The sequence below is a fragment of the Ahaetulla prasina genome, chromosome 1, assembly GCF_028640845.1.
Source record: "Ahaetulla prasina isolate Xishuangbanna chromosome 1, ASM2864084v1, whole genome shotgun sequence".
In the NCBI taxonomy this organism is placed as follows: domain Eukaryota; kingdom Metazoa; phylum Chordata; class Lepidosauria; order Squamata; family Colubridae; genus Ahaetulla; species Ahaetulla prasina.
The window spans coordinates 118,574,585-118,587,423 of record NC_080539.1 but is presented as its reverse complement, the minus strand read 5'-3'; the positions used below and the strand labels follow the sequence as shown (position 1 = coordinate 118,587,423).

The window sequence follows — 12,839 nt, the reverse complement described above, 5'->3', positions numbered from 1 at the left end:
TAATGTTCTCTGCTTTTTAAGTGAATTCTAAATCTAATGTTTGTATTTACAACATAACATCCTGTTCGTTCTCTCTCTCTCTCTCTGTCTCTCTCTCTCTTATATGGGCAGAAAGCTAAGCAAGCTCAGGCAGCTGTTTGATGTTGGCTTCAAGTGTTATTAATTTCATATTCTATTATTCTTTTCACTGTAGCACAAGTGAAGCTGATGTGGAGGCTGTCATGGATAAGTTGTTTGATGAGCTGGCTCAAAAACAAAATGATTGTACGTAAGTTAATTTCTCTTGAAAGAGAATACATTTAGAACACAATGCCCAATCTCCACTGACCAATTAATAAGTTCTACTGCTGTATATGGGTTGATGCCACACTCAAGTGGCAGTCATTGTATCAGCATTTTGTCTAATTTATGTGTTGAATCATGTGCTATTATTCATCAAGCTATGCATTTCCTATCTGTAAGAGATGAGTTTTATAGTAATTATCCAGACAAGATTGAGTCTTTGTTCATGTTCCCATAGTAACTAGACCAAGGATTTTAAAAGTACAAGGCAGAGGACTGAGAGTGAATAAAGCATGTGGAACCATTGCAGACTTCACATTTGAAGAGCTGTGTGACAAAGTGAGTACACCATCAAGCCTGGTTGGGCTTTTCAGGTCTGTTTTGATCATATCCCTGCTCCAAATAAGCCTTCAGATCTCCTTTGAGTTTATAGCAACCACCACAACTGAATTGCAAAGTAGAACTATAAACACTAACAAGATGAAAAAGCAGATACAGGATGTTTTTCTTCAAAGTAATCTGTGATATTTAATGGCAGTGCCTTTTTTTTAGAAAAGAGTCCGTTAATGTATTAATACCTCAGACTTAGCTGTTTTTACGAATCAGACCAAAAGATCTCCTAAAACATTTGGTTTTCAGCAATGGATAATATTTTGTAAGAAGAAGGAAGGCTCTTGAATCTTTTTTGGTTTATGAAAACATCTGGCTTTGTGAACAATATGTACTGGTTTTCAAGGTGAGGGGGCAGTCACAAAACCTCTTTGAAAGCCAAATTGGTGAAGTTAAAGGCAGAAACATCGTCTGAACATACAGAATAGTTTAATGTTTTGATGAAACAGCCAAAGAACATAAAAATTAATAATTTATATTAATACTGAGCCCTGGTGATAAAAATAATGACCCTTCTTCCTACCTGCACTTCATGCTAGGCAGTTTGTGTGGTTTAATTAACCTAGCAATTATGATTTGTAAACCATGGTTTATTCAATAAAACCACCTGACTTAGTCTGAACCCAGCCATCTCTCTCTGTGGCTGACTTCTAAACTCATCTCACTTCCACGCTTCCTAAACTTGCTTCCAACTCTCTTTCACATATCTTAGTCTCCCTTCAGACTGCCCAACTCATTTTGTGCTACCAAACCAGTACATTTACTGGAAATCAGGTTTTAATTTTTGTTCCCCCCCCTTTTTAAAAAAAATAATCAAACTGCAATATAGCAATTTCAATTCCCCGTCTTTCTTTCTTTCTTTCTTTCTTTCTTTCTTTCTTTCTTTCTTTCTTTCTTTCTTTCTTTCTTTCTTTCTTTCTTTCTTTCTCTCTTTCTCTCTCTCTCTCTCTCTCTCTCTTTCTTTCTTTTCTTCTCTGTAGAAGGTTCTGGACATGCAGGGAAAGAGCATGTCTGCTTCCTTGCTGCCCATGGTATACAAGTTGCTTTGACTGAAAATATCTACTTTAAGTAGCCTTCTACTTTAAGGAGCACCGAGACTGTAGCGATGTTAGGGACAATCAACAGACAGGAGTCATATTTCCCAGTCCTGCTTTTGACACTTAATTTCCTACACATAAAAGAGGCTTTATCTTGGGATTTTCAACACCGCATAGGATATAGTCAAAATACATGTTTAAATTGACATAAAAGATAACAAAACAGTCAGGAAAAAAGTATCAAAATGTGATGGCTCCAGTGACGTCACCCTCCTGCTGGGTGCTCAAACAGAGCACTCCGTGTTAGAAGATTGTAAAAGTCAGTGAAACAGAAAATAAATCACTGTTCACTGAGCTTAGCATAATCTCTGGGTGAAAGAGATTATCAGAATTGTGGAAGAGTGGCAGGTCTGACAGGGGGTTTGCTCTTAAGAGCGAATTTTCCTGGATTTATGACCCCACCGAATTCCACTCCTTCCAACTTCAGCACGCCCCTGTTTTTATCAGGGAAAAGGAGAGGAATGTTGCTTCTGCTCTAGAGAACTTATTAAATTGATTGATATTCCAAGCAGACGGGAATTTCACAAGCGTTCGAACTTTGATGTAGAATCAGCACGGCAAGTACCGACTCCCTTTTTGAAATTTGAAACCTTTCTTTGTCTTTGATTAATTGACTTTTAAAATGGCGTCTAAAAGTGAAAGTAAAATTTTTTAGTACGATGAAGCAGCGTTACTTGTGGATTGTTACAAACGGAGTTTTTATACTGAAAGGAGGAAGGAGAGTTATTAAGTTTGAATTCCTGATTCTTTTGAAGACAGAATGGCAGCTAAACCTTTAAAGCCTTCTGGAAGAAGGGATCTGAACCAAGTCTTGAGGAAAATATTGAAAGAACAATTAAAACTTTCTGAAGATAGGCAAAAGAGATGATGGAGAATTTTAATGCAAAAATAAGAGAAGATATTCTTATGGCAGTTCAAGGACTGAGTAAAAAATTGAAGGATTGGAAGTGGAAATGCAACAGATCTCTCAGTCAAATAAGTATTTAGAAGATGAAATGAAAGGTGTTCAGAAAAAAGTGGATCAAAATGAAGATCAGGTTGTGATATTACAATATAAACTTATGGAAGGAGCTCATAGAATTCCAGGTATGCAAGAAGAGCGTGGAGAAGACTTAAGAAAAATTATATCAGAAGCATTGGCTGAATTTATTGAAGCGGACCCCCAAGAGGTAGCTTACCAAATTGATAAAAAATATAGAGTTAATTCTTGGATTGCAAGACAGAGAAAGCTTCCTCGGGACATTGTGGTTTATTTTGTGAAAAGGACTATGAGAAATCAAATTCTGCAAGTTTCATATCAGACAACTTTAAAAATTGGAGAACAGGAGTTGAAGGTGTTGAAAGAGATTCCTTCAAAGATGTTAAGAGACAGAAAGGAATTTGCTTTTTACACAAGAACTTAAAAAACATCAGATTCAATTCAGATGGGAGGTGCCAGTTGGACTGACACTATTCTATCAAGGAAGGAGATATAGAATTGACACTGTTTTAAAGGCAAAGGATTTTCTTTCTACAGTTTTGAAAGTCGAAATAGAAGTGATAGAAAACTTCAAGAGACTCAAGAAGGCGTGGTGACCCAAGAGCCTTTATTGCTGCCAGTATTAGAGGAACCACAAGAGCAAAGGGTGACAAGAGGAGCCCTTAAGCGTAAAGAAGAGCAACAGTCTCAAAGTAAAAGTCAGGATCCCATTATGGAAGCTGTGGGAGGAGCTAGACGGAAGATACCGGAGGAGGAGCTTCCGTTGTCTGCTTCAAAGCTTCAGGAGGCCAGTAATGGCAAATAGAATCTTGTCATGGAATGTTAATGGCTTGAATTCAGCTCAGAAAAGAAGGAAAATATTTCACTACTTGAAACAATTAAAAATGATGTGATTTGTTTGCAAGAGACACATATAAAATTATCAGATCAAAAATATTTAATTAATTCAAAATTGGGTAACCATTTTGTTGCATCAGCTTTGGAAAAGAAGCATGGAATTGTTGTATATATCAGGAAGGATATACCAGCTAAGCTAATTGAGGCAGATATTCAAGGAAGATTTATTGCTATTGAACTGGTGATAGATGCAAAAAGACTTTGTTGATAGGTATTTATGCACCTAATCAGCAACAAGAAAAGTTTTACAAAATGTTACATGAGAGGTTGACCCTCTGGGATTATAGTTCGTTTATTTTATTAGGAGACTGGAATGGAGTAATTGATACAAGAAGGATAAGAGAACCTCCTCCAAGAAGATACCTATACATGCAAAATTACCAAAATCCTTTTTTGAAATGATGGAAGACTTTGAGTTTAGAGATATATGGAGGTTACGGAATCCAGATGAGAGAGATTTTACTTTTTTTTCTGATAGGCATCAATCTTTTTCACGCATTGATTTTATTTTAATTTCTAATGACTTGCTTTCTAGGGTGTAGAAAACCAAGATATTTCGAGGTGTTTAACTGACCATAGCCCAGTATGGATGGAATTATTACAAGGGAAAAAGGTGGTAGAACATGGAGGTTGAATGAAAATCTGTTTAGATATGAGGATAATGTAACTTATTGTAAGAAACAGTTAAAAGAATTTTTTGATTTTAATATGTACAAAGGGACACCTATAGGAACTGTGTGGGAAGCGAGCAAAGCATTTATTAGAGGGATATTGATTTATTTGGACAACAGGCAAAGGAATAATAAACAAAGGCAGCGTAGATATTTGGAAGAAGAAATTCAAAGGAAGCAACAGTTATTAATTCAAAACCCACAAGATCATAAACTTAAAGAGGCTATAAAAATATTACAGAGTCAATTTAATATGTTAATGGCAGACCAGGTGGCAACGAATATACAATATGCTAAACATAATACTTTTTGTAATGCAAATAAACCTGGGAGATGGTTGGCATATAATTTAAGGAAGAAACAGAAAGCACGTGTCATACAAAAAATAGAATATAAAGGTAAAGAGACATATCAACAGGATAAAATTAAAAAGGCATTCTCAGAATTTTATACTGCACTATATGCAAAAGACAAAATATTGGATAGGGAAATATATCATTATTTGAAAGATTATAAGGCGAATATTCTAACATTAGAACAGAGGAGGAGCTGAACCGGCCGATAGCTACTGGAGAAATAGTGGAGGCAATTAAACAATTAAAAATGGGGAAAACCCCTGGTACAGATGGTCTTACAGCAACTTATTATAAAAAAACACAGGATGAAATATTAGGCCCACTTAAAGAATTATTTAATCAGATACAATTAGGAGTGGGAATACCCCCGTCATGGAAAACATCTTTTATTTCACTGATACCGAAAGAGGAGCAAGACTGCTCTAAACCTGGTAACTATAGGCCGATTTCACTTTTAAATAATGATTATAAGATTTTTGTAAAAATAATAGCAAATAGATTAATGTTAGTTTTACAACAAAGAATTCATACTGATCAATCTGGTTTTATAAAAGGGAGGCAGATGAGGAATAATGTTAGACAGATTATTAATATATTGGAATATTTGGAAAGAAGAATACTTCAGCAGCACTTATTTTTTTGGATGCAGAGAAAGCCTTTGATCGATTGCATTGGGATTTTTTATTTAAATTAATAGAGAAAATGCAATTTGGAGACTGTTTTATTAGAATAATTAAAGCGATTTATGGAGAGCAAACAGCACAGATTATAGTAAATGGTAGTTTGACAGAAGTTATTAAGATTGCGAAAGGAACAAGACAGGGATGTCCCTTATCACCATTATTGTTTGTTTTGACTCTGGAACCATTATTAGATAAAATACGAGAATTAATGAAAATAGAGGAATTAAGATTAGACAATATGAGTACAAAGTTAGAGCTTTTGCAGATGATGTAGTGGTTACGTTAATGAATCCTATAAATTCAAGTAGATTTTGTTGGAAGTAATTGATAAATATGGAAAGGTATCAGGATTTAAAATAAATCAGAATAAAACAAAAGTGATAATTAAAAATATGTCTATACAACAGAAACAAAAACTAGAGGAAATGACAGGATTTGAGGTAGTAAAAAGGTTAAATATTTAGGGGTCTATATTAGCTCATCGAACAAGAAACTTTATAAGAATAATTATGACTTGCTATGGCAAAAGTTCAGAATGATATGAATGGCTGGAAGAAATTGCAGTTATCCCTATTGGGAAGGATTGCTATTAAAATGAATGTGTTACCTAGATTTTGTTTCTGTTCCAGATGATACCTATAATTAAAAAGGATAAAAATTTGGAAGATTGGCAGAGTGGGATTAATAAATTTATATGGCAGGGTAAAAAGGCGAGGTTAAAATGAAAATAATACAGGATTCACGGGAAAGAGGTGGTTTAAGAATGCCTAATTTTAAACTATATTATGAAGCAGTAACCCTTTCAGTAATAAGTGACTGGTTTAACTTAACAGAGGAAAGAATTTTGAATATAGAAGGTTATGACTTGTTATATGGATGGCATGCGTACTTATTTTATGGAAAAAAGTGGATAGGGCTTTTAAGAATCATGTGTTGAGAAGTGCTCTTTATGGTCTGGAATAAATATTCCTATAAATTAGATTATAAGATTCCTATATGGGCGAGCCCTAGACATGCAATAGAGAATATAAATATAGAACAGAAACAGGAAATGATTACATATAAAGAACTTTTGTATGCTGAAGGAGGTAGAATGCAATTAAAATCATTACAGGTATTAAATGAAGAAGGGAGGAATTATACTTGGTTTCAATATGGGCAAATAAGTGCTAGATGGAAAGAAGATCAAAAATTGGTATAATGCAAAGGAGGAAAATTTAATTAAGCAAATTAGAAATCAGACCCAGGAGCATATAAAGAGATTGTATAATGTGTTGCTTGAAATAGATTCGGAAAAGGATTTGGTAAAGGATTGTATGATAAAATGGGCACAGAATATTCAGGAACCAATAATGTTGGAAACATGGGAGAAAATTTGGGTTAGAAATGTTAAGTTTACACAAGCACAGAATTTAAGGAAAATTTTTATAAGATGTTTTATAGATGGCATTTAGATCCCAAAAAATTATCATGTATGTATCCTAATATCCAAGCGAAATGTTGGAGGTGTGATTGTGATGATGCTACATATTTTCATATTTGGTGGACTTGCAAGAAAATTAAGGTCTTTTGGATAAGAATTTGGTGGATTATTCAAAATGTACTGAAGAAGAAGATAAAGTTCCTGCCACAATTTTTCCTTTTGGGAATTATAATGGATTGTACAGGGATTGAGACTAAATTGATTTTGAACTTAATAACAGCAGCAAGACTGTTGATTGGACAATACTGGAAGAAAGAAGAGATACCTACAATAGAAGAATGGATATTGAAAGTTATTAATTTGGCTGAGATGACTAAAATCTCAGCGTTTTAAAAGACAATACGCAGGAAAGATATTTAATTGAATGGAAAAATGGATTGATTATCTACAAAACAGATATCAGATTAAGAAATATCAGATTGCCTTTGAATAATTAGAAAGTTATTTTATGTAATGGGGAGGGGGTTGGGAGACGAAAAGCTTTGGATGTGGTTATTTGGATTGGACTTTACCTTGTGATTGACCCGGGAAGCCGGGGGTGGGGGAGGGAGGGGGGTGTTTTGTTTTGTTTTTTTTTTTGGGAGGGAGGGGGAAAAAAGGGGGAAAATGTTTTTGTTTTTTTTTAAAAACTCTTTCAATAAAAAAAAAAAAAAAAAAAAAAAAAGTATCAAAATGTATCTGTAACAATGTAGAGGTTATCCTTAACTTACAACCATAATTGATCCTGGCAGTTAAGTTTTGATGGTTGTAAAGCAGCTCACCATGTAACTAGACCCATTTTATGACCTTTTTTGTGGTGGTTGTTAAACCTGTTGTTCACTATGGACCAAATTTTGCCAGAAACTTGAAGTAAACACTGAGTTCTGGCAAAAACATCATCAATTGCAGTCGTGCAACCAGGGGATGCTGCAAACAGCTGTAAATATGGATGCTGAGCACCCAAAATGTGGCAGGGAGGCGACATCGGTACTTCAAAACGGTTGTAAATCCCTTTGGGAGGGAGTCCATTGTAACTTCGAATAGTTGGTGAAGCATATAGATAGTCAACTGGACATAAGTTGACTATCTGTATGCCTTCAGTACTACCTCATTGTTTAGGGGGGGAAATCCTCATGACATTAGTTCCTTTCATCTGTTTAGAATACTGGTTCAGAAAGATTTTTCTTTAAAAAAAGAGTAATTCCTTTAAGATTTTTCTTTATGAGGTCCATTCCATAAAGGGCAGTGTGTCTGTAAGCTCAGAAATAGAGGCTGACTTTTTCTTTAAAATATCATAAACTATTTTTAATAAAAGTATTAGAAAATATAAGAATTGAAAGTACTAATTGAGATTAATATTAATAATATGCCAAATTTTCTCCCTTGTGCGAATGTGGCCCTTTCCCCTAAGTCTGCTGATATTCAATTTCTGCTATTTTTCTACTTCATAATTATATTTGGAAACTTATGCTGTTAATACAATTCAGACTCCTCCCAATCTGTAGTTTAGTGTAAATTAACTGGACATATATGAACAAACTGGAACAAGCTTTTTGCATTTATATGCCAGACATACTATGAAAACATCCACTTTTAAAATCTCAATTCTATCCACCAAATTCTGATCTGGAATATTTCTTTATATGGGCTTGTCAGAGCAGCAGTTCCATGTTTGTTTGTTTCAGTCATAGTTACAGCTAATCACAGTTACTTAAATTAAAATTATGAATCTTTGATAGGTGAGAGTTTTTTAATCTTTCTCCGGGTTTCATAGAAAAAAATTGAATGTAAGAGGCCAAAGCTGACAGTGGCTTCACATAATTAGTCATGAAGTTCCAAATGATTATGTAGGAAACAATGTCTGAATGGAGCTGCTACATATATTTATTATAATAATAAATGTTTATTTATTATTACAATAAATATATACAATGTTTATATACATTTTTGCAACAACTTAACAGCTAAGTTATTATGATCACTAAAAACTAGTGTTTTTATATCAAAACCATTGATTTAAGGTTTTCTTCTGTATGTGTAATCTAATTTAAAATATATTAATCTATGTTTATTACAAGTTTATCATGATCTGAATTATAAATGAAGTCTACATCTGGGATTTTTAAAGAAGAAGCTCGGAAAAATTGATAATAACATCCTTCTCTGTACTTCTGTGGCTACTTCTTTAAACAACAAAACCCTTGAAACTGTACTCTGTGTAGCAAATACTGCCCTCTGATGGCAGCAATAATTTTTTAATATAATTACGCTTGAGCAGAAATTACTGTTTCCTAGTAAGAATAGAGTGAACTTCCAGACTTAGTAATGATCTTAAGTATAAGGGAGCCAATACCTCTTCATTTTCTTTTTTCCATTTATAGATGCTTCTTCTAACAATACTACTCTAAGAAAGTGTACAGTTTTTTAAAAACAACAGCACAAACATTAGATATGTACCTGTGTGTGTGTGTGTGTGTGTAATTATATATATATATATAATATATATATATATATATATATATATATAGACACACACACACACACACACACACACACACACACACACACATATATATAAACATACATACATACATACAGATATATATCTATATATATTTGTTTTCTGAGGTTTTCGCGGTGTTTGTATGTAGGTCTTTGGTTATTCGGATTTTCTCCCGCGTAAAATTTGAAGTGTCTTGGCGACGTTTCGACGAAGTCTCATTCGTCATCTTCAGGCTGGTGTTTACAACTTCGTGCTTCTAGGAGCAATGTGTGATCGCAGCTGTTTACACATCGAAAAATATCCACCATCCTCTATGGTTGAGCCTCTTTCTGCAGGGGAAATCCCGAGTGCAAGAATCATAGAATCTCCATCGTCACCTAGAGCGGACGTTTTCCTGTCTGCATTTGGGAGAGGAGGAAGGAGAGGAGAGAGGTCAATGGAAGACCAGAAATGATCGAAGGGGCGTCGATGTTGCGACTCCTCAGGTTGAAACATGGTTATGTACATACATACAGTCATGGCCGAAATTGTTGGCACCCCAGAAATTTTTCCAGAAAATCAAGTATTTCTCACAGAAAAGTATTGCAGTAACACATGTTTTGCTATACACATGTTTATTCCATTTCTGTGTATTGGAACAAAACAAAAAAAGGGAGGAAAAAAAGCAAATTGGACATAATGTCACACAAAACTCCAAAAATGGGCTGGACAAAATTATTGGCACCCTTTCAAAATTGTGGATAAATAAGATTGTTTCATGCATCTGATGCTCCTTTAAACTCACCTGGGGCAAGTAACAGGAGTGAGCAATATAAAAATCACACCTGAAAGCTGATAAAAAGGAGAGAAGTTCACTTAGTCTTTGCATTGTGTGTCTGTGTGTGCCACACTAAGCATGGACAACAGAAAGAGGAGAAGAGAACTGTCTGAGAACTTGAGAACCAAAATTTGGAAAAATATCAACAATCTTAAGGTTACAAGTCCATCTCCAGAGATCTATATTTGCCTTTGTCCACAGTGCGCAACATTATCAAGAAGTTTGCAACCCATGGCACTGTAGCTAATTTCCCTGGGCGTGAACGGAAGAGAAAAATTGATGAAAGGTTGCAACGCAGGATAGTCCGGTTGGTGGATAAGCAGCCCCAAACAAGTTCCAAAGAAATTCAAGCTGTCCTGCACGCTCAGAGAGCATCAGTGTCAGCGCGAACTATCCGTTGACATGTAAATGAAATGAAATGCTATGGCAGGAGACCCAGAAGGACCCCACTGCTGACACAGAGACATAAAAAAGCAAGACTACAGTTTGCCAAAATGTACTTGAGTAAGCCAAAATCGTTCTGGGAAAACGTCTTGTGGACAGATGAGACCAAGATAGAGCTTTTTGGTAAAGCACATCATTCTACTGTTTACCGAAAACGGAATGAGGCCTACAAAGAAAAGAACACAGTACCTACAGTGAAATATGGTGGAGGTTCAATGATGTTTTAGGGTTGTTTTGCTGCCTCTGGCACTGGGTGCCTTGACTGTGTGCAAGGCATCATGAAATCTGAGGATTACCAAAGGATTTTGGGTCGCAGTGTAGAGCCCAGTGTCAGAAAGCTGGGTTTGCGTCCAAGATCTTGGGTCTTCCAGCAGGACAATGACCCCGAACATACGTCAAAAAGCACCCAGAAATGGATGGCAACAAAGCGCTGGAGAGTTCTGAAGTGGCCAGCAATGAGTCCAGATCTAAATCCCATTGAACACCTGTGGAGAGATCTTAAAATTGATGTTGGGAAAAGGCGCCCCTCCAATAAGAGAGACCTGGAGCAGTTTGCAAAGGAAGAGTGGTCCAAAAGTCCGGGTGAGAGGTGTAAGAAGCTTATTGATGGTTATAGGAAGCGACTGATTTCAGTTATTTTTTCCAAAGGGTGTGCAACCAAATATTAAGTTAAGGGTGCCAATAATTTTGTCCAGCCCATTTTTGGAATTTTGTGTGACATTATGTCCAATTTGCTTTTTTTCCTCCCTTTTTTTGTTTTGTTCCAATACACAAACGTGTATAGCAAAACATGTGTTACTGCAATACTTTTCTGTGAGAAATACTTGATTTTTTGGAAAAATTTCTGGGGTGCCAACAATTTCGGCCATGACTGTGTGTGTGTGTGTGTGTGTGTGTGTGTGTGTGTGTGTGTGTGTGTATGTAGGTCTTTGGTTATTCGGGTTTTCTCCCGCGTAAAATTGGAAGTGTCTTGGCGACGTTTCGACGAAGTCTCATTCGTCATCTTCAGGTTTCAGCTTCGTGCTTCTGGGAGCAATGTGTGATTGCAATGTGTCAATAAGGGCAGGTTTCCAAATGGCTGGTAGGCGGGAGGTATCATCTCGTTTGTTCATGCTGTGTGGGCGTTTTTCTATCTCGATGGCTTCTCTGGTTATTCTGTTGTTAAAGTGTTCAGTTTTGGCGATAGTTCTGGTCTTTTTAAAGTCAATATCATGTCCTGTGGCTTTAAGGTGTTGGACCAGGGAAGAAGTTGGTTCCTCTTTTTTGACTGAGTTCTTGTGTTCTTCAATGCGTGCACTTATTCTTCTGTTGGTTTGTCCGATGTATGTGGTGGGGCAGGTGGGGCATGGGATTTCATATACTCCTTGAGTTGAAACCAGCCTGACCAAAATCAACCCCGATGACGCTAACAAAATCAGACTCGAAATCACCAACATCTTCTGCAGCAGCAAGCCACCCAAAAGCAACTTACCCAAAGAGGAACAGACAGCACTACTTAACCTGAAAAAAGACACCAGCATAATAATCCTACCAGCAGACAAGGGCAACGCCACGGTGGTTATGAACACATCTGACTACCAAACCAAATTAACCAACCTACTCCAAGACCCTGCATACAAGCCCCTAAAAACAGACCCCACCACCTACCTAAAAAAACCCACTAGATCCAAAATAAAAGCCTCCCCCATCAGCGAAGAAATCCAACAAAGAATCATTCCCAGAGAGAAATCATCCAGATGTCCTAAACTCTACGGCCTCCCCAAGATACACGAAGAAGGAACCCCACTCAGACCCATAGTCAGCTCCATAGGCTCACCTCTACAAAACCTAGCCAAATTTCTCGCCAAACAGCTACAGCCCTATGCAGAATCCATCGCCTCACACGTAAAAAACTCATTCCAGTTCATAGAGATCATAAAGAAACAAAACTTACAGCCCAGCGACCTACTCGTGAGCTTTGATGTCATATCCCTCTTCACCCAAGTGCCAATCAAAGAAGCCTTGACAGCTATCCAAAACAAATATAAACCCCCCAAGCACATCCTAGATCTGACCAACCACTGCCTATCCAACACATACTTCATCTATAACGGACAAAAATACAAACAAATAGAAGGAGCACCCATGGGATCACCCCTCTCACCTGTCATTGCCAACCTCTACATGGAACACTTTGAAACCCAAGCACTAGAAAAATCTGATCACAAACCCAAACTCTGGCTCAGATACATAGACGACACCTTCATAATCTGGCCACA

General features: G+C 36.4%; 1 protein-coding gene across 3 annotated transcripts in view; it reads left to right on the top strand.

Moving 5' to 3' along the window:
* Positions 1-12,839, top strand: part of AFG1L (AFG1 like ATPase) — an 81,851-nt gene that overhangs the window by 43,726 nt on the left and 25,286 nt on the right. For all 3 annotated transcript variants that reach the window (XM_058174264.1, XM_058174263.1, XM_058174266.1), the window contains 2 exons: positions 194-264; positions 521-621. In XM_058174264.1, coding sequence (XP_058030247.1) covers positions 194-264; positions 521-621 — 172 coding nt within the window. The remainder of the gene's footprint in view (positions 1-193; positions 265-520; positions 622-12,839) is intronic.